Below are 20,187 nucleotides of genomic sequence, written 5' to 3'. Positions count from 1 at the left end.
CTCGGCATATAAGAATAAGAAAATGTTGATAAATGGCTACAATAGGTGTTTGATATGAAGTCTACGTTATCAGATGCAGATGGTACGATCTGTTTGCCTGACAGCTGTATATACAAAGAGCCTGTGCACTGTAAGAATAAACTCAATATTGGCAAAAAGCAATTAGATAATCAAAACAATAAATATACTGAGAAGCAAATGACAATCCACATTCTACATTCTCAAGAAATATAGGTACACTTAAAAGTTCTATCATTCGAAGCCATCAAGAAAGTTTTAAAGAAAATAGTATTATACTAAAGAAAGTAGTAAAATTTAGTTGAGATAATTCTTTGCTCTTCCAAATGGGAATCCCTGATACGTCGATCTGCAAGAGACGATTGATATACGAGAAGGATTATTCTGTCTTTTCTTAAACAACAACTATAGTCTACAGATAAAAGGACATCGGGACTGTAGATGATACGCCATATGTTCTGAAGCAGCTTTGATAATTAGCCTGTAAATCTAAATCGGAAAAAGAACATTGTAGACTCTTTACCATAAACACATCGTTAATTATGATCAATCATGGTTAATGAAAAGGCTATTAGATCAGAAGTTTCTTTTTTCGGGTGATGTACGATTAATAGTGGAGGTATCGTAACCAAGATAAAAACAATAACGAAGGAGGCAAAGCATCAAAGGCACAGGAAAAGATTAAAACTAAACTGAACCGAAACGGGCACCATTATAATGTGATTAAAACAAATCTTGATTAAAAACTAAGCTTTCAAAGCAAAGCAAACAGACGATGCAGAGGTAGAAGCAATCAAGACCGCAAGAAACTTAATGGTGTGATGAATGCTGCAATAGGACACATGCTGAAAACGCGACATTGCCATCTAAGAAACGTAGCCTTCACAAAGAAGCGTCGAAGTAAGTATACTCCTTAATAAAGCCTGTACGAAGACGTAACTATAATGCACCAATGGTACTGCCTTTGTAAGTCTACCAACTTGTTCACTGAAGATCGTTCCAAGGCAAATTGTATAAACAAAAAGTAAATCCCTGCTAGATAAAAGCCACCTCCACTGTGAATTCACTGGTTGTTACCTAATAGATGAATTAATTAGGCCCGATGTGCATGAGAGTTTTCGAAAACCAATGCGGAAGAACGTTTAGTTTATAGAGTTATCCTATATAACACAGAGAGCATTGCTACCTTTCGAGTGGATGCGCACAATACTTTTTATGAACATTTTAGAATGTAATAAAACTAAGCTAAAATTCGTTAAATAATGGTGCACAGCGCCTGTACTGCTTTATAGATATTTTTAACTTTAGTCTTTCTCAGAATCATTCGCAAATATCTCTTCTTGCAAAATTTTTTTCAATTTCTCTGGGTTTTGCAGTTTCTCTCCCCTATCTCCGATCTCGCAATAATCCACATGCTCCAAATTATACGATAAAGCTTTTAAAACTACTGAGATTTCTTTCCGGGCATCTTGCAGTAAAAATCAGGAAAAGAGGTAAAGAAGTGGAAAGTACTACATACTAATTAACGAACGTAGCAAGACTTATGGATTTCTTCAGGATATGTCTCTCCCTTTAATGTTGAACCTGCCCCCTTTTCTTTATTTTAAGAGTAAAATCTATCCTTATAGACCTTCCCTCAACTAATGAGCTATTCCTTCGTCATGCAAGACATAATGAATGGGGTCCACATATGTTGATCTGTCGACCTCTGAATTGTCTTAGGTCAGTTCAGTTGGGTTTGATTTCCCATAATGATACCTGTTTTATGAAAGATTTCATATTTTTGTTTCAGAGTTTTTTCTTTTGATAAGTTGTGATTACTATTCTTTAATTAATTTCCGGTGATGTTAAACTGAACCCTGATATACATTTTAACGAAAAGAAAAGACGGGAAGGATTTGGTATGACTAGTCTGACTTTCAAATTACGAATCACAAATCGCAATGTACATTGACAACTCGGGCGTGAGGACATGAGAACCGACGTTCATTTGATACTAGAAATACTCTAGCGAACTGTCCACGGGTTATGACAATTAAACCATGGAGTACAGTGTATCCAAAGTCTAATTTTTCTCAGCTGATGCAGTTCTGCATAGTTATGGACAGCTCTAAATATATTATGACCAAACAGGAAATTATGAATGTAACAAAATGTTGGACGAAAAAGGAGGAAAAAAAAACATTAGAACTAATTAAGCTAAACAAAATGAACATTAATTTGACAACAAAAGAAACATAAAGGCTTGATATTAAAAAAGTAAATAAGAATACCGCAGAGGAGCATGTAATAAAAACTTACGGGCTCAGGCTTAACACTGATGAACAAATAAAATAAAATGTGAAGAAAAGAGAATTTCATCACATTGGAAAATGTATCTTTCGTAATCCACAATGAAATATTTGAGAGCGGATACACTAAGAATGCTTACTCATATGACGGGAAATCACTGGACTAAACTACAATAGTGATTTTTGTGTCTATGAACGTATAAGGGTTTAATTAATAAGGCATCCAAGTCTGAAATTAATAAAACCCAACGTAAAGTGTGCACTCAAATTGAGTTACATTCCAATAAGTCAAATGAAGAAGTAAATATAATGTGTTTTGACATACATCGCAACACTGCAAATGAAAGTTATGCACCAATAAAAGTATAACTATGCATAAAAGGAGGGATGTACAGATAAGTGAGGCCAAAATACAACAGAGTTATTGGATAACACTCAGTACTACACTGCATCCAGACCATTAAAGAAGTTGCACCAGAACTAAAAAGATGTGTCAACTTACAGGTATGGAATGAAAAGCATTAAGGACGGACTTTTGTTCTTTCTTTAATAATTGAGCAGAAAACTTTTATAGATAGCCAACAGACTATAACTAAGAGTGCTCCGAAACTAGCCAGGACTTAAAGACAATTTATGGGGAAAGATGTTAATTAAATAAAAAAATGTAATGGAAATTAGAGCTGATATACCTGAATTCACCAAGATGATCAATAGAATGATACTTACAAAGTAAGCGAAAAACCTTTTCCACATTATGTTCACTTTATTCACGAAGAACGTTCCACTCATTTCAATTTTGGGGCTCAAAGATCTGACGGAACGTTGTCCTGTGAAAGGCGGATGAATTTCAACAGCTGGTGTGACGTCACGAAGTAAACATGGCTCTGCAAGTTGCCAGGAACCCGGCTATTCGCCTGGTCAAAAATTATGGCATTTCGGCTCTCAGAGGAATTAACAGTTCTGCAGTGCGGAGCTGTTCTGTTGCACATACTCTGCAAGTCCGAGAAAAGATTCAGAAAAAGAGAAGCGATGCTTTACTTGGAGGCGGCCAAAAGAGAATCGATGCTCAGCATAAAAAGGTGATTATTACCTTGGCCTAGTCGTGAGACCTTGCCCTAGGTCATGCTAGGTTAGTCGAGACCGGCACCCCCGATTATACCACTATCATAGAAAAAGAAATCAAATACATTAGGTAGCAGCAATCCATATAAATCCCGCCAGTGCTCTTGTAACTACTGCCTAGTCCCAGGCTATCGTCTCAGGGCTACCTACGTTACGTCGCTTACGTAACATCCTAAGTCAGGGAGACCTTGTATTTTAATGCCCTAAATTTCATTACAGGAATGGATGTTTGTTAATTACAAGCTCAAGTGTTTTTAATGGAATAAGGTATTTGGATGTATAACGATTGTGATGCTTAGGCTATCCTGTAGCTAGGTGGTAGGTATAGCTACTCTGTTTTTTTTCATCTGTCCATCCGCCTGTGGTGTTCTCGCATGGTAACACTGCGTCCGGGGCTTTAAATAATTACGCTGTGTGTAAGTTTTAGGTAATTAAAAGGATATCTGGGTTTACATTTGCCACTGAAAATGTTTTAATAAATTACTCTATGCTACCTAATTACACCGTTAAAATTTGAAATAGGATATTATTATCATTGTTGAATGTAAGCTGAATGTAACTATCTAAAGGCCGGGACGCAGTGTTACCATACGCAAACACCGCAGGCGGTAGGACAGATGGAAAAAAACAGAGTAGTATACCTAGGTACCTAGTAGTAGGTACAGTTTGCTAATAGGTAGGTAGCTAGGTATAGGCTAGCTAGTAGTAGCTACTACCTAAGGTACTACTGCTGTATGCTAGGTTCACAATTTCAAGTAATCCTGCAGTTAGGGGTCCAAATTCACAGCTCTCTTGTCTGTGTTAGAAGTTTTCTTTCAAATACTGATAGCTAGTAGGTATCTTCAAGTTCTTTTTTCAACAGAGCTCCCGAGGGATTAGTGCTCGCAGTAGGCATTATTAAAGGTTCTTTGTAGTGTCCCTTTGGCCCCTAAATGCAATCCCTTTCATTCCTTTTACTAAACCTCCTTTCATATTCTCTTTCTTCCATCTTGTTTCATAGTGCAATTGTGGGGGTTTCCTCATTTTACACTTTTCAAACTTTTCCCTGTTATAATTTCCATTTCAGTATAACCTGACAGCCCCCAGTGCTTGGCCTTTGGCCTAAATTGTATACTCAATTCTAAATTCTTTCAACAGATCTGCAAACATAAGTATAGGATTTGCAAAAAAAATTAACAGTTTATCTTACAGAAGCAAAGATTATAAAAAACACAAAGGGAATAAAGCTTAGGGAAAATCTAAACTTGATTAGGACCATAGATTATAAGGAAACAACATTTGCTTTTTGTTGATATTATAAGTGGTTATTGTTGTTCCTACACGATATACAACCGTCAGTCCTTTAGAGTAGAAAATGTTTGAGGCATAGCTTGGTCACGGCCGCTGAAATCTTCAAGCAAGGCAGTTTGGGGTATTTCTACAGAAGCAGTCCGCATGGACTCCAAGGAACGTAACCGCGGATACGACATCCACTAGGGATTGGGGGCCGTCCAATGTATTTCGCCATGCATAGTACTGGCCCCTGGGGGGTTAATTACAGTCGTCCGAATAAATATTACTTAAAATTCTTGTTCAGTAGGTACGGTTTTTGGTACTCCCTCCAACTGGATGTAAACATTCTAATTTGCTTTCAGCTGTCGATGTTGATGGATGTGTTCTACACTGCTCTCTACCCGACTGTTATTCTGTTTGTTCCGACACGGCATACAAACCTTCGGTCCTTTTACAATAGGAAGGTACTAGCGGCAGCTGGATAGGTCGTAAGCTTTCGAACAAGGGTGGGGTTCGGTAGTTAACTGCTTTGTCCGCACAGGCGCGCGCGCGCGACTGGGAGGTAAACAAATCACTTTTGCTTTCGGCCTCACAGCGAGTGGACGTGTGTGTTCGACGCTCTCTGCCCGCTTCTCGTCGTTTGCTTTCTTAAGTATTGGTTGTGTTGTGTATGAAAGAGTTAATTGTAAGTACAATCAGTCTCTCTTTTCATATTAATTCACCTAATTTGTTTATGATGGAATCTCCTCGCCTCGCTACCCCACGGAGACTATGCCCGGGTACCGAAGGGCGTAAATGCGGAAGTTCCGCTCTTTCCCGGAGATAGACCCTCATATTTTGTGTGCGGTGTCGGGGGCGCGAATGCACCCGAGCCGAGCCTTGTGATGTTTGTAATGATTGGTCGGAGGCGCAGTGGACTTTGTATGAGGGCAGGAAGAAGCGAAGGCCTGCAAAGGAGTCGTCGGAAAGCTCTCCCGCACTCCTTTGGTGACGGACATTCGTCTTCTTTCCTGCCGCCCGCTCAACTTCCATGTCTCGCGCCTTCCCCTTCGGGGGGGGTGGTCTAGGTCCTTCTCTTCTCCTGACTTGTTTCGATGTGTGGAGGGCGGCTAGATACCCTGACGTCCAGTTGTAACTCTGGGTCCTCTATCCGTTCGTCTTCGCGCGAGCGGGTAGAGGATCACCCCCTAATCACCCGACTTTTTGCTCCTCGGAGGTGCGGTTGCCGCGAAGGATGACCTCGGACAGGTGTGGGCATCGTTGGGGTTGCAGGCGTGCCGAGTGTCAGGGGCTGCTCTACCATCTCGCTGGCGCCGTGGCGGTCACCCATGCAACGTCACGACCACCACCACGACCCTTACAACACACCGGCTATGCTTCACCTCCTCACCTGGTGTACACCCAGCACACGCGGTCTCTGTGACACCCACTACATCGGTGCAGGGTCCAGTCGCCGTAACTCGGGGGAGTGTGATGCCGTCACCTGGGTTTGCCGTGCTGCCGCGCCGACTTCGTGTGCCCGAAGAGTTCGCCCTGGACCTCCCACCGGTACCTAGGATGTCTGTGCCGCTGGTCCGCCCATCTGGACCGCCTACACAGTCTGCCCGTACCTGCCGTGACCACTGCTGCCGTTCCTGTACCTGCTCCTGCTGTCTCGTCTGCCGTTCCTGTGATGCCTGCACCTGCTGATGTTGTTTTTCCCTGTCCTGGCGCCGCTGCTCCCGATGCTGATCTGTTCGACAGGTGCGTCCGGGCCCTGTTGCTTCGCAACAGCAGCCCCGGCTCCGTCCTGGATGACAGATCTGACGTCGGTCCTGAGAGGTTGACGAAGAAGAAGAAGAAGAGGAGGAAGGTGTCGTCGTCGTCTTCATCGTCTTCTTCGTCGTCGTCGTCGTCTGCCGCCTCTTCCCCTTCTTCTTCTAAGGCTCACCCCCGCCGAAGAAGAAGAAGGTCGCCTCCCCCCCCCCCTAAGAAGTCTCCTTCGGGAACTTCTAAGGGCCCGTCTCGCTCTGGTGACGGGGGGTTCTTCCGCTGGTCACCCTGCTCCTTCTTTTTTGCGGGGGCAGGACCCGTCTCTTCTTCCGCAAGGAAGAAGACTACGGGGACCCGAGGGAGTGCCGGCTAACACCGGCACTGTTCCTCACCTGCTGTCTGTGGTTCGGCCACAGCAGCAGGGTCCGTCTCGGTCCGCTCGTTCGCGAGAGGTACCGAGTGTACGGTCGCCTACCAGCGACCGTGCAGCCAGGAACCAGACCTCTGAGTCCGCTCAGCGTCAGGTTCACGGCACGGAGCGGAAGACTGGTGACAGCCGCTCCCGCGACTCTCACCAGACCAGCTCTCGCTCTCGCGGCGAGCAGCTGGCTACCCGGGCGGACGTGACGGTCCATGACCGGCCACGGGCTGAGGCTGGGAAGAGGTCCCCCCGTTCGTTCGCCGGCACCAGCCACGGCTGGTACCAGCGAACTGACGCACCGTGAGGATACGCACCGATCTCACCGTGACAGTGGAGCTCGCCGGTCGCCTGACCGTCACTCTCACAGAGAGCGATCGGGTACGGCGACCAGCACCAGCTTCCTCTGACACACGAGGACCGGGGCCGCTGTTCCTCGGTTCCACCGCCGTTCTCCACAGCGAGACGGCTCGACTAGGTCTGCAGCTCGATCGCCAACCGCGGGTTGGCGATCGCCTGCAGTCTTCCAAGCCCGCTGGTTCTGCCAGCGAGCGAGGAGGGAGCGTCAGGTCTTCCTCTCCCATACCTTCAACCTCCTCGGGTTGGGTTACACCGGGAGGGGCGAGGTATTGAGGAGTGATCGTGAGGGGTGCGCCCTTCAGGATCCCACCACGTCGTCGTACGTACCGCCAGGCTCGGTTCTCGGGACCAGCCAGGTCGTACGCACAGGTGGTTGGAGGAGACCGAGAGGGGTCTGGTCGCTGCTCCTCTCCTTGAGGGAGGAGGGTTCTCGGGAGGTGCTCCTGTTTGAGGGACTGGACGGTCCCGACTCCGCAGGAACGCAGTCACTCCTGAGATCCAGAGGAACTTTGCCGAGGTTATTGCGCTGATTCGTCAGCACAACGACCTCGGAAGGGGAAGGATCGCCGCTCCCACCATCCGAGCCCACGTCCCGGCTCGAGTCGTTCTGGGGCCCCCGAAGAGGGAACCCAGACCGACGGTGGGTTTGCCGCGTTCTGAGCTTGCGGACTCAGTGCTGGACCAGGTTGAATCGCTTGTCTCCGGACCAGACGGTTCGCTCAAGTCTGGCAGGTCGAGCAAGCTGCTTCCACCTCCTCTGCTGCGACAGCGGCGGTTTTACGTGGCATCTGAAGACCCGATGCCGCCCAAACAGGTGAACCCGGAGTTAGCCAGGCTAACTCCGGGTGTGTCTCTGCAGCAGCTCCTGTCCGAGAACCTGTGGTTCTCGCAGCAAGAGGCACTCGGCCTGGAATCTACCGCCATGGCAGCTTTCCAGGCCGTCTCCTGGCTAGATCTGTGGTCCCTCACAGTATCTAAGGTCGCAACCAACTCCGGGGGAATTTCTCCCGAAGATGACTCGGCCTTCAGGAGACTTTGCCAGTCTGGGGGAAGAGCCATCTCCTTCCTTGCCCACCAGACGGTGAACCTGTGGGCCAACCTGGTTCTCCGACGAAGGACGCTGTCCTTACTCGGGTTTCCAGGGCGGCTGGGCGTGAAGCGGCGTTGGGACTTCGCAACGGACCTTTACGGAGTTCCACGTCTCTCTTCCCAGGAGAGATGGTGGACGCTGCGGTGGACAGACGGCGCACTGACGACAGTGGACCGGCTGGTTCACCAGGCGGTCTCGAAGGCTTCTGGGGCAGCCTCGGACTGCGGCCAAGTCCTAAGAGCTCGGCTAGCGCTTCCTCGGTGGCTAGACGGTAGCTGCGTCGAAGCCCCGGGGAGAATGAATACTCTGTCTTCTTCGACTTCTGGCAAGGGGGGCCGTAACCAGCCCTCCTCCCAGCCCTCCTCCTCCCGTGGAGGCTCTGGAAGAAGTCGAAGAAAGGGGGGAAACGCTAGGGACGGCGTTCCCCCTCACCTGCTGCCGGAAGTGGGGGGTGCCTGGCCAGCCATTGGGCAACTTGGCAGCGCTAAAACTACGGCGCCGAGACCTGGATTGTAGATGTCCTTCGGGAGGGATATCTATTACCCTTCGAATCTCGGCCACCCATCACCTCCAACCCGGTCCAACAGCAGTCGTACGTTCCAGGTCATCGAAGGACGTAGCACTGAGACAGGAGATCAAGACCATGCTGAGCAAGAGAGCTGTAGAAATCGTCACGGATCAGTCACCGGGCTTTTACAGTCGACTCTTCCTGGTGGAAAAGTCTACGGGAGGCTGGCGCCCGGTGATAGATCTCTCTCCCCTGAACCGGTTTGTTCGCCAGACCCGGTTCACGATGGAGACGGACGCTCAGTGCTCGACTCCATCAGGGAGAACGATTTCATGCTTTCAGTGGACTTGAAGGATGCGTATTTCCAAATACCCATTCATCAGTCCTCCAGAAAGTACCTCCGCTTCATCCTCGACGGGAGCGGTGTACCAGTTCAAGGGCACTTTGCTTCGGTCTCTCAACCGCCCCACAGGTGTTCACGCGAGTGTTCACTCTGGTGTCTGCTTGGGCCCATTCGCACGGGATACGTCTGATGAGGTATCTCGACGATTGGTTAGTCCGTGGCGAGCTCCCGCTCGCAGTTGCTACGGGACAGGTATCAACTTGCTCGAGTTCTGTCGCGATCTGGGGATCGTTTGTGAACTTCGAAAAGTCCGATCTCGAGCCCAAGCAGAGGATGAAGTACCTGGGTATGCTGATCGACACGGTAGCAGGGCGAGTCTTCCCCGCAGACTCGCGGATCAGCAGATTCAGGGAGGCAGCCACCAGTTCCTGTCTCGGCAGGAACAGGCAGCTCAGCGATGGCAAGTCGTGATCGGACACCTGTCGTCACTCGAGAAGTTAGTCCCTCACGGGCGTCTTCACCTGCGGTCTCTTCAGTGGAGACTAAAGGAGAGTTGGTCATCAGGCGACGGATCCCCCAAGCTTTCTTTCCAGTGTCACTGACACAGGAGGTGAGGGCAGGACCTAGCCTGGTGGCTGGACGACAGGAACCTCTTAAGAGGAGTGCCCCTGCGCACTACCCCCCCGGACATGCAGCTGTTTCTCAGACGCATCGACCGAGGGATGATGGGGCGCACACCTGGAGGAGTTTGCTGACTTCAGGAGTGTGGGACGAGAACGACAAGCACCTTCACATCAATGTACTGGAACTCAAGGCAGCGTTCCTCGCTCTCCAAGAGTTCCAGGACCGCTTGGTGGGACACTCAGTGGTGTTGATGTGCGACAACACCACGGTGGTGGCTTACGTCAACAAACAGGGGGACTAGTTGTCTCTCCCGTTGTACCAGTTGACTCGGCAGGTGCACGAGTGGGCCCGAGGCACACTCAATAGAGCTGTCGGCACGCTACATTCCAGGGAAGAGGAATGTAGTAGGCAGACACGCTCAGCCGTCGGGATCAGGTTGATAGGGACCGAATGGTCTCTACACCAGGACGTGGCGGAAAGGCTCTTCGACCTGTGGGGGCGACCAGTCGTGGATCTGTTCGCCACCCGGCACAACAGGAAGCTCCAGGTGTTCTTCTCGGGCCGTGCCGGACCCATGGGCAGCTGCAGAGGGACGCTCTTCAACACCCGTGGGACAACCTCTTCGCCTAGCCTTTCCCCCGTTCAGCCTGATTCGCAAGGTGATCAGTCGAGCACTGGTCACACCAATCCTAATCAGGATGATCCTGGTGGCTCCCAAATGGCCACAGGCCATTTGGTATCCGGACCTGCTGGCTCTTCTCGCAGGAGAACCGAGAGAGATTCCCCCTTGGCACAACCTTCTCGCCCAGCCACACGTCGAGCGGTACCACCGAGCAGTCCAGTCTCTACGTCTTCACGGCTGGCTGTTGATCCACCATCTCTTGCGAACGAGAGGCTTTTCTCGTAGCGCAGCAACAGAGATGGCTGGAAACGTCCGTCAAGTCCTCTGCAGCTGTGTACCAGGGGAAGTGGGCCGTCTTCCTGTGGTTGGTGTCGTAGACGGGGTCTATCTCCTCTCAGAGCCACTCTTCAGCAGGTAGCGGATTTCCTTCGTTTTTCTTCGACCGAGAGAAGCTCCTCTCAGTCCCACAGTCAAAGGATACAGAGCCGCCTTGGCGCTCGTCCTGAAACTGAGGGATTGGACATCTCGAACTCGTTCGAGATCTCCTTGCTTATGAGGAGCTTCGAAAGGTCTTGCCCACCCCAGGGAACTCAGGCCCCTGCGTGGGATGTGACTCTCGTCCTTAGGAGTCTGACTCGAACGCCGTTCGAGCCACTCCGAGAGTCGTCAGACTGGGATCTGACCCTCAAGACCCTCTTCTTGCTGGCCCTGGCATCGGCGAAGAGAGTAGGGGAACTTCATGGTCTTTCCTATGATGTAACGACGAACCACCCAGGGGATGGGGATCTGTGACGCTCGATTTCGTCCCGACTTCGTTGCGAAGACTCAGAAAAAAACCGTCGATCCCTGACGACAGGTTCGTGTCATTCACGATTCCCTCCCTAATGGACTTCACCGATAATGATGCGGATGAGATGCTGCTTTGTCCTGTGAGGGCGCTACGGCGCTATCTGAAGAGAACTCGACACCTCAGGCCTGAGTGTCGACGCCTCTTCGTTAGCACCGGGGTCACCAAGAAAGAAGTATCCAAGAACACTCTTTCATTCTGGCTGCGTGAGGTCATCAGGAGGGCGTATGAGGCTGATGGTAGTGACGACATCCGTACGTCCCGTCCGAGAGCTCACGAAGTCAGAAGTATTGGCCCCTCGGCGTTTCGTAAGAACTTCTCCGTGGCGCAGGTCCTGAAGGCAGGGGTCTGGTCTAACCAGACTACCTTTACGTCCTTCTACCTTCGGGATATTGCCCACAGGTCCTTGGATACCTTTTTCCTTGGGACCCGTGGGTGGCTGCTCAACAAGTTTGTGTAGCTAACCCAGACCCTCGCAGGCTGAACAGCATCGAGTCCTGGTGTGACTGTGTGGATGGATGTGTGAGTGAGTGAGTGACTGGCTCTCTCTTCCCATCTTTTCCTCCTCCTCTACAATGTGGGCAGAGGGCCACGGTCGTCACTACGCTGGATGAGGACGAGATGCAGGTGAGCTATATGACAGAGCCCCATCCTATCCCTTTCACTAGGGATAGGAGCAGAATATCCACCACTTCCTTCTACAAGGGGGGGAAGTGGATGCCTACAAGAGTCAAACCCATGACTTTATATTTGCTCCTGTACAGGAACAAGTTCTTACATTGCTGGTACGAAGAGATACGCATGCCTCTCTCTTAGTACTCGGTCCAGAGGTCTGACCATTGATCCTGCGGTGCACACCCCGATCAATCGGACAGAGGCTTGGATCCCTCCCTCGCTCTTACGACCAGGGAGGCTTCCAAGGTTTGGGCGAACACCAGTGTCTGTTCACAAAAGACTCAGATTCCACCCACCAAGAAGTGAGTCTTCCTATTGTAAAAGGACCGAAGGTTTGTATGCCGTGTCGGAACAAATGACAATTTGTCTAAAATTGCATTTTTCCTAACTATACAAACCTGAGGTCCTTTTACACATAGCCCCACCTCATGCCACCCCTCACTCTGCAGTTTTTGCTTGGGCCAAAAGCAAAAGTGATTTGTTTACCTCCCAGTCGCGCTGGCGCGGCGCCTGTAAACAACAAGCAGTTAACTACCGAACCCCTTGTTCGAAAGCTTACGACCTATCCAGCTGCCGCTAGTACCTTCCTATTGTAAAAGGACCTCAGGTTGTATAGTTAGAAAAATGCAATTTTAGACAAATTGTCATTTTTTATTTTCATACAATCAACTTACCTGTCAGATATATACATAGCTAAGACTCCGTCGTCCCCGACAGAAATTCAAATTTCGCGCCACTCGCTACAGGTAGGGCAGGTGATCTACCGGGCCTGCCCTGGGCGGCAGACTAGGAACCATTCCCGTTTTCTATTCATATATTTTCTGTCGCCGGTGGTATCAACATCGTTGCTGCCACCTCTGACTGGAATTCACTTTTCTAAGCAATTGATCATCTTTTTGTGGACTTTTGGTGACGTACCTGGATCGTTGTTTTTGGCATTCGCTACTGTGGACTGGATTTGGACTTGCTTTTTTATTTTCTTCAGAATGTCTGATTCAAGTGTTTGTGTGAGAATGTGTGTGAATGTAGGCTGCAAGGTGAGGATACCGAAAGCTTCGGTTGATCCTCACACTGTATGTCGCAAATGTAGGGGTTTTGATTGTTCTATTTCTAACACCTGTCATGAGTGTGAGAGGTTGAATGTTGAGGAATGGAAGACTCTAACTTCTTACTTGAAGAAGTTAGAAAGGGATAGAGTCAGAAGGGCTGCATCTAAGATGGCGGGTAGTAGTACAAGGCCTATTGAGCCTTTGGATAATTCTAACTCTTCTCTTAATTATGATTCTGTATCAGGACCCTCACTGGCCGTACATTCAGATTCGGCATCGGAAATTGCTGAACTGAAGGCTACGCTTCACAGGATGAGATCAAAAATGGCTACCATGAAAGGTAAGGACTGTGAAAGTGATTTTAGTGAAGTGAGTGTCCCCAGTGTTGTGGAGGGGGCGTCTGACCGTCTCTGCGACGCTCCCAGGCCTAGACCTCTTCCAAGCTCCCAAGCCCAGAGGAAGAAGGAAAGTCGAAAAGCCGTACGGAGGTTGTGGAGAATTCCCCCCGGTCCAGGCGTCCCTTCAGCAGGTGCTGTATATAGACAGCCTGCTCAGGACCGCTATCGAAAAAGCGTCCTCAGAGAGTGCTTCTCTTCGTCCGCTTCTCCCTCTCCTAAACGAGGGTGGAAGGATTCGGACTTGTCCAGGCCCCTGAAAAGGCACTGGAGAGATCCTGTTTTGGATTTCAAGCCCACAGAAACGCTTTTCGGAAGGCAACACGCCCTTCGCGGTCTCCCCTCTCCCGTTCAAGAAGACGCAGGAGAAGCGTCCAAGAGGATTATTTTGGGCGGTGCAGGAACAGCTGTCCGCCTTAGTAGGAGTCCTTTCCAAAGGATCCTCCTCGTAAGAAAGACGTCAGACTGCCGGTCAAGAAGACTCGTCTTCCTTCTCCCACCAGGAGTGAGGCTCCTGTGAGACGTGAGTCTTTTGAGAACTCAGATAGAGACTCGTGGGAAGATTTTGATTCACCAGGCAAGCGCGTCGCGCCAGCCAAGCGCGAGGCGTCTACAGACGAGAAGCGTCCTCTAAGGTTAAGAGTCAGACAAGCGAGAAATGCATTACAGACCAGAGGATTCTCCCAGAGATGGGGTACGTCTGCCAGATCAGCAGCTTCAGCCGAGCGCGAGGTATTAACCAGGGGGGGTCGGCGTGAGCATTCAGCCAAGCGTGAGGCTCCAGACAAGCATCTGTCACGCAAGGATGTGGCACCAGGAAGACGCGAGACTTCATCAAGGCACGAAGCGTCAGTCAGGACGCGAGACCTTTGAGAGGGCGCGAGGCACCAGTCAGGCCGCGAGGCGCCAGCCAAGCGCAAGACTCAGTCAGGCGCGAGACGCCAGCCAAGCGCGAGGATCCTGCCAGGCGCGAGGCGCCAGCCAAGCGCGAGGAGTCAGCCAGGCGCGAGGCGCCAGCCAAGCGCGAGGCGCCAGCCAGGCGCGAGGCGCCAGCCAGGCGCGAGGCGCCAGCCAGGCGCGAGGCGCCAGCCAAGCGCGAGGCGCCAGCCAAGCGCGATGAGCCAGCCAAGTACGAAGAGCCAGTCAAGTATAGGACTCTTTACACTCTCTTAGCCCCTCTCCTATTAGGAGTTTGTCTCCAGTAGAGAGAGTGGTTGGTACAGGAAGACCCGGAACGGGAAGTGGCCTCTCCTACTGATCCGATTATGGAAGAGGAATCAGAGGACGAGTCTCACGGTAAAGAAGGACTGTCGAACTACAAAGTTTTGACAGCAGCTCTCCTTCTCCAGGAATACGGAGATAGCATTGATCCCTGCCGCTCCTCCTTCGCCTCGTTCACTTGTTTTCATGCTCGAAAGAGGCTCCGAAATCGTCGGCTTTCTTGAAGATGAAGACCGACGATTTCTATGAAGAGAGCTCTGCAATCGCTGGATAACTGGATGCTAACTAAGAAAGAGCTAGTTAGGACAGTCTTTTGCATGCCTCCCCCTAGACACTTACGGGCAAGAGAGGGATTTGGTACCAGACTGGGGAGAATATGGGTCTCTCTCTCTCCCAGCTTCAGCTGAAGCGGACTTTTCCAGTCTGGTAGACGCATCCAGGAGACATAGCCTTCACACGGCTAAGATTACTTGGGGACTTTCAGAGTTGGATCATCTCCTCAAGGGACTATTTCACATTCTAGAAGTCTTTAACTTTCTAGATTGGTCCTTGGGGTGATGTCCAAGAAGGCTCATGCCCCTGAAGGCTAGAACCGGATGTACTCCTGGCAATTTTGTCATGTATTGACAAGGCGGTGCAAGACGGCTCAGGGGAAGTTTCTTCCTTATTTGGAGCAGGTCTCTTGAAGAAGAGATCTGTGTTTAGCGCTTTCTTGACGAAAGCAGTGTCACATTCACAAAGAGCAGCTTGTTATTCGCCCCTAGATCTGATTTTCTTTTCCCAGTCACAGTTGGTGAAGGATATTTCCCGATCTCTGACGGAGAAAGCGACTCAGGATCTTCTCCTGCAATCGTCCAGGAAGAAGAGACCAGTGATGGTGGGAGAAAAGAAAGTGGCGTCTACTCCTGTTCGGCCCTTTCAAGGTGGCCCTCCCACTAGAGTTACCGCTAAAAGGAAAACGGACCGAGAAGAGAGGTCGAGCCTCGTTCCGCCCCACTTTAAAAAGGGGAAAGTGAAGTGGCGCTCCTCCAAACACCAGTAGGTGCCAGGCTCCGGGGATTTGCGGAGGCCTGGACTCACATCGACACAGACCCTTGGTCGATGTCGGTTCTTCAGAAGGGATATCTCATTCCTTTCCTGGACAATCCTCCCCTGACGTCAACTCCGAGGGAATTGTCCGCCAATTACAAGGACCCTATGTTGAAAGATACTCTTCAACAAATGGTGGATCAGATGTGGGACAAGAGAGCTATAGAAACTTGTGCTGGATCAAAGCTCCCCGGGGTTTTACATCGTCTTTTCTTGGTTTGCGAAAGCCTCGGGGGGCTGGAGACCAGTTCTGGATGTCAGCGCTCTGAACAAGTTTGTTCAAAAACAGAAGTTCGCCATGGAAACCTCTGCTTCAGTCTGGCAGCTCTTCGCCAAGGGGATTGGATGGTGTCTCTGGATCTCCAGGACGCCTATTTTCACGTCCCGATCCATCCTTCGTCGAAGAAGTACCTCCGTTTCATGACGTCGGGGGAAGGATCTTCCAATTCAGAGCCTTGTGCTGTTCGGCCTGTCGACGGCGCCTCAGGTTTTCACGAACCTTTTGAAAAATGTGGCGAGATGGCTTCATCTGAAAGGAATCAGTATATCTCCTATACCTAGACGACTGGCTTATCAGAGCAAAGTCAGAGGAACAGTGTTTGGAGGCCCTGACTGTGACACTAAACCTAATAAAGACTTTTAGGATTACTCGTGAACCTGAGAAGTCCCAACTGATCCCCCAGCCAGAACTTGGTCTATCTGGGGATTCGGATTGATTCTCGGGGTTTTCGAGTATTTCCTTCTCAAGAAGACTAGCGAGAGGTTTAGAAAAAAGTCTCTCTCCTTCCTAAGGAAGGAACGGACTTCGGCGAGGGAATGGTTGAGCCTGTTAGGGACCCTTTCCTCGCTCGAGCAGTTCTTTCATCTAGGAAGACTTCATCTCCGTCCTCTTCAGTTCTTCCTCAGAAGTTCGTGGAACATGAAGACAGGACTCCTCTCGGACTTCTTTCCCATTCCAGATCTGATAAAACGACATCTAGAATGGTGGTTACTCCACTGAGGGAAAAACAAAGGTACTTTTCCTGGAAATACAGAGCCCAAACCTTGTATTGTTTTCCGACGCGTCGGAAAAAGGTTGGGGAGCAACTTTGGGAAAGAGAGAAGTGTCAGGCACTTGGAATGCTCTTCAAGTGTCCTGGCACATAAACTGCAAAGAACTGCTAGCTGTACACCTAGCTCTAAAGAGCTTCGAACCGTTAGTATGCAACAAAATAGTACAAGTGAATGCGGACAATACAACCGCTCTGGCATACATTCGGAAGCAAGGAGGTACTCACTCGTATGCCCTTTACGAACTCACAAGAGAACTGCTGTTGTGGACTTCCCAAAGGAACATCTCTCTCTTGACGAGGTTCGTTCAGGGAGTAAGGAACGTACGAGCGGACAGGCTGAGCAGGAGGAACCATGGTCCTTCATACCGAGTGGACCCTCCACTCAGAAGTTTGCCTCAAGCTCTGGTCTCTTTGGGAACTCCTCATGTCGACCTCTTTGCCACGTTCCTCTCGAGGAGACTGGAAGTCCTTCTGTTCAGTAGTAGAAGATCCCAGAGCTCTAGCAGTAGAACGCCTTCCTACTAGATTGGTCTCAGGTAGACGTTTACGCATTTCCCCCATTCAAGATTCTAGACAAGTACTCAGGAAGTTTGTGACTTCAAAGGGGACAAGAATGACCCTGATAGCCCCTTTTGGGCCAGCTCAAGAATGGTTTCCCAGAGGTATGGAGTGGATAGTAGACTTCCCCAGATCCCTTCCACAAAGGAGGGATCTTCTCAGACAGCCACACTTCGAGAGGTTTCATCAAAACCTCCCCGCTCTCGCTCTGACTGCCTTTCGACTATCGAAAGACTTGTCAGAGCGAGAGGCTTTTCTAGTAAAGCAGCAAGCTCGATCGCTAGAGCCCGGAGAACTTCCACTATCGCGGGTTTTACCAATCCAAGTGGGAAGTTTTTAGAAGGTGGTGTAAGTCAAAGAAGTTGTCCTCCTCCAGTACCTCTGTAACAGAAATAGCTGATTTCTGTTATTTCTAAGGGAAGAATCGCAGCTCTCCGTAGCCACGATAAAGGGCTATAGAAGTATGCTATCGGCCGTATTTAGGAATAGAGGCCTAGATTTGGGAAACAATAAGGATCTGCATGATCTGATTAGGTCGTTTGAGACCAAGAAGTCTAGAATGACTTCTCCCCCTAACTGGAATCTAGACGTAGTGCTGAAGTTCTTGGCTTCAGAGAGATTTGAACCCTACATTTGGCCTCGTTTCGTGATATAACGAGAAAATGTTTATTCCTTTTGTCTCTGGCAACGGCAAAAAAGGGTTAGCGAACTGCACGCCCTTAGTGACAAAGTCGGGTTCATATAGATTCAGCCATCTGTTCCTTCAAGGAATTATTCTTAGCGAAGAATGAAAATCCTTCGAACCCCTGGCCGAGAAATTCGAAGTAAAAGGATTATCGGGTCTCGTCGGCAGGGAACCGGAGAGGTCTCTTTGCCCCAGTAAGGGCATTAAAGTTTTACTTAAAGAAAAAGGAACAGTTGGGAGGTTCTAGACAAGGCCTCTGGTGCTCAGTGAGGATCCATCAAGACCTATGTCTAAGAATGCCTTAGCCTTTTTGTCAGGAACGTAATTATGGACGCTCATAAAGGCTTGCACGGATGATTCTTTAAAACTCCTGAGAGTAAGAGCTCATGAAGTGAGAGCAGTGGCGACGTTCTCTCTCTTTTCAGAGAAATATTGTCGCTGAAGAATATCTTGGAAGCGACATATTGGAGATGTAATTCTGTGTTTGCGGCTCACTATTTGAAGGACGTGCGTGTGACCTATGAAAAATGTTTTCATTAGGTCCTTTTGTGTCTGCGGGCACAATCCTGGGTACAGGAGCTTACAACAAATCCTTAAAAATTTTTTTTTTTTACTACTTAAGTCTTATAGATATGTTCTAGACTTTCTGTGAACAAGTGCAGTTGCCGAACAAAGCGGCCAGTCACTTCAGTTTCAGTAAGGAACTCTTGTGATATCTTGTAATAGGATAAAATTTTTTTTTTGAAATTTATTGTGTGCTTGTGCATTGTGTTTTGAGTTACGGTTGTTGCGAAGAGTTGGGGATAACTCTGAGCAATTTTAATACTAACATGGTGGTTAGGATCAGGTGTCGGGAGGATTGGTTGTGTGCTCCTTAATAAGGTGTGTTGTCATGTAAGTGGATCAGACCCCCATTGACAAAGTCCTTTCAGGCTCTGCCGAGTAAGTGGATAAGACCCCTTCGGCAGCCCACAACCCCAAATTCTTGGCCATAGATCACATATCTCGCTAAAAGTTTCTTGAGGTGATGCAGACTACGGGGGGGGAAAACACCCACGAAGTCTACCACCTATCAGGTAGGAACCAAGGTTTTTATTTTATACCTACCAACAGATGTTGTTTACCTGTCTATTCTAGTAGTAGCTGTCTCTTACCCTCCACCGAAGGGTGCCAATCAGCTATGTATATATCTGACAGGTAAGTTGATTGTATGAAAATGATATTGTTATAATACAATAAAGTTTCATACATACTTACCTGGCAGATATTATACGATTAGGGCCCACCCAGCCTCCCCGCATGGGAGACAGGTGAAGAGAAAATATATGAGTAGAAAACAAGGGAATGGTTCCTAGTCCTGCCGCCCATGGGCAGGCCGGTAGATCACCTGACCTACCTGTAGCGAGTGGCGCGAAATTTGAATTTCTGTCGGGGACGACGGAGTCTTAGCTATGTATATATCTGCCAGGTAAGTATGTATGAAACTTTATTGTATTATAACAATATCATTTTCATACAATCAACTTACCTGTCAGATATATACATAGCTAAGACTCGTCGTCCCCGACAGAAATTCAAATTTCGCGCCACTCGCTACAGGTAGGTCAGGTGATCTACCGGCCTGCCCTGGGTGGCAGGACTAGGGAACCATCCCCGTTTTCTATCATATTTTCTCTGTCGCCGGTGGTATCAACATTGTTGTTATTACCTCCTGACTTAGATTCTTTTTTTCAACATTTGATACAACGTTTTTTTCGGCTTTTTGGTGACGTATTTTGGATCGTGTTTTGGCATTCGCTACTGTGGACTGTTTTTGGAATAACTCTTTTGGAATTTCTCAGTATGTCTGATTCTAATGTGAGTGTGAGAATGTGTGTGAATGTAGCTGCAGGGTGAGGATACCGAAAGCTTCGGTTGATCCTCACACTGTATGCCGTAAATGTAGGGTTGGTTCAGTGTTCTGCTTTTAAACACTTGTAAAGTTCCACGTTGGCCGAGTGCATTTCGCGCTGGGCTACCAACCACCCGGTGGTCCGAAGTTCGATTCCCGGCTCGGCCAACGCGGAACCAGAGGAATTTATTTCTGGTGATAGAAATTCATTTCTCGACAATGTGGTTCGGATCCCACAATAAGCTGTAGGTCCCGTTGCTAGTATAACCCAATTGGGTTTCCTAGTCACGTAAAAATATCTAATC

The 20,187-nt window shown here is 48.9% G+C and overlaps 1 protein-coding gene across 1 annotated transcript in view; it reads left to right on the top strand.

The window, feature by feature from the left end:
- The first annotated feature begins 3,155 nt into the window (after window positions 1-3,155).
- The window catches only part of LOC135205547 (propionyl-CoA carboxylase beta chain, mitochondrial-like), a 179,636-nt gene continuing 162,604 nt past the window's right edge, over window positions 3,156-20,187 (top strand). Inside the window, exon 1 of the mRNA XM_064236309.1 lies at window positions 3,156-3,388. Coding sequence (XP_064092379.1) covers window positions 3,188-3,388 — 201 coding nt within the window. The 5' untranslated portion in view covers window positions 3,156-3,187. The remainder of the gene's footprint in view (window positions 3,389-20,187) is intronic.

This window comes from Macrobrachium nipponense, chromosome 24 (assembly GCF_015104395.2).
Source record: "Macrobrachium nipponense isolate FS-2020 chromosome 24, ASM1510439v2, whole genome shotgun sequence".
NCBI classification, from domain to species: domain Eukaryota; kingdom Metazoa; phylum Arthropoda; class Malacostraca; order Decapoda; family Palaemonidae; genus Macrobrachium; species Macrobrachium nipponense.
Note: the sequence above shows the minus strand (reverse complement) of the source record. Positions and strands in the feature narration are given on the sequence as shown.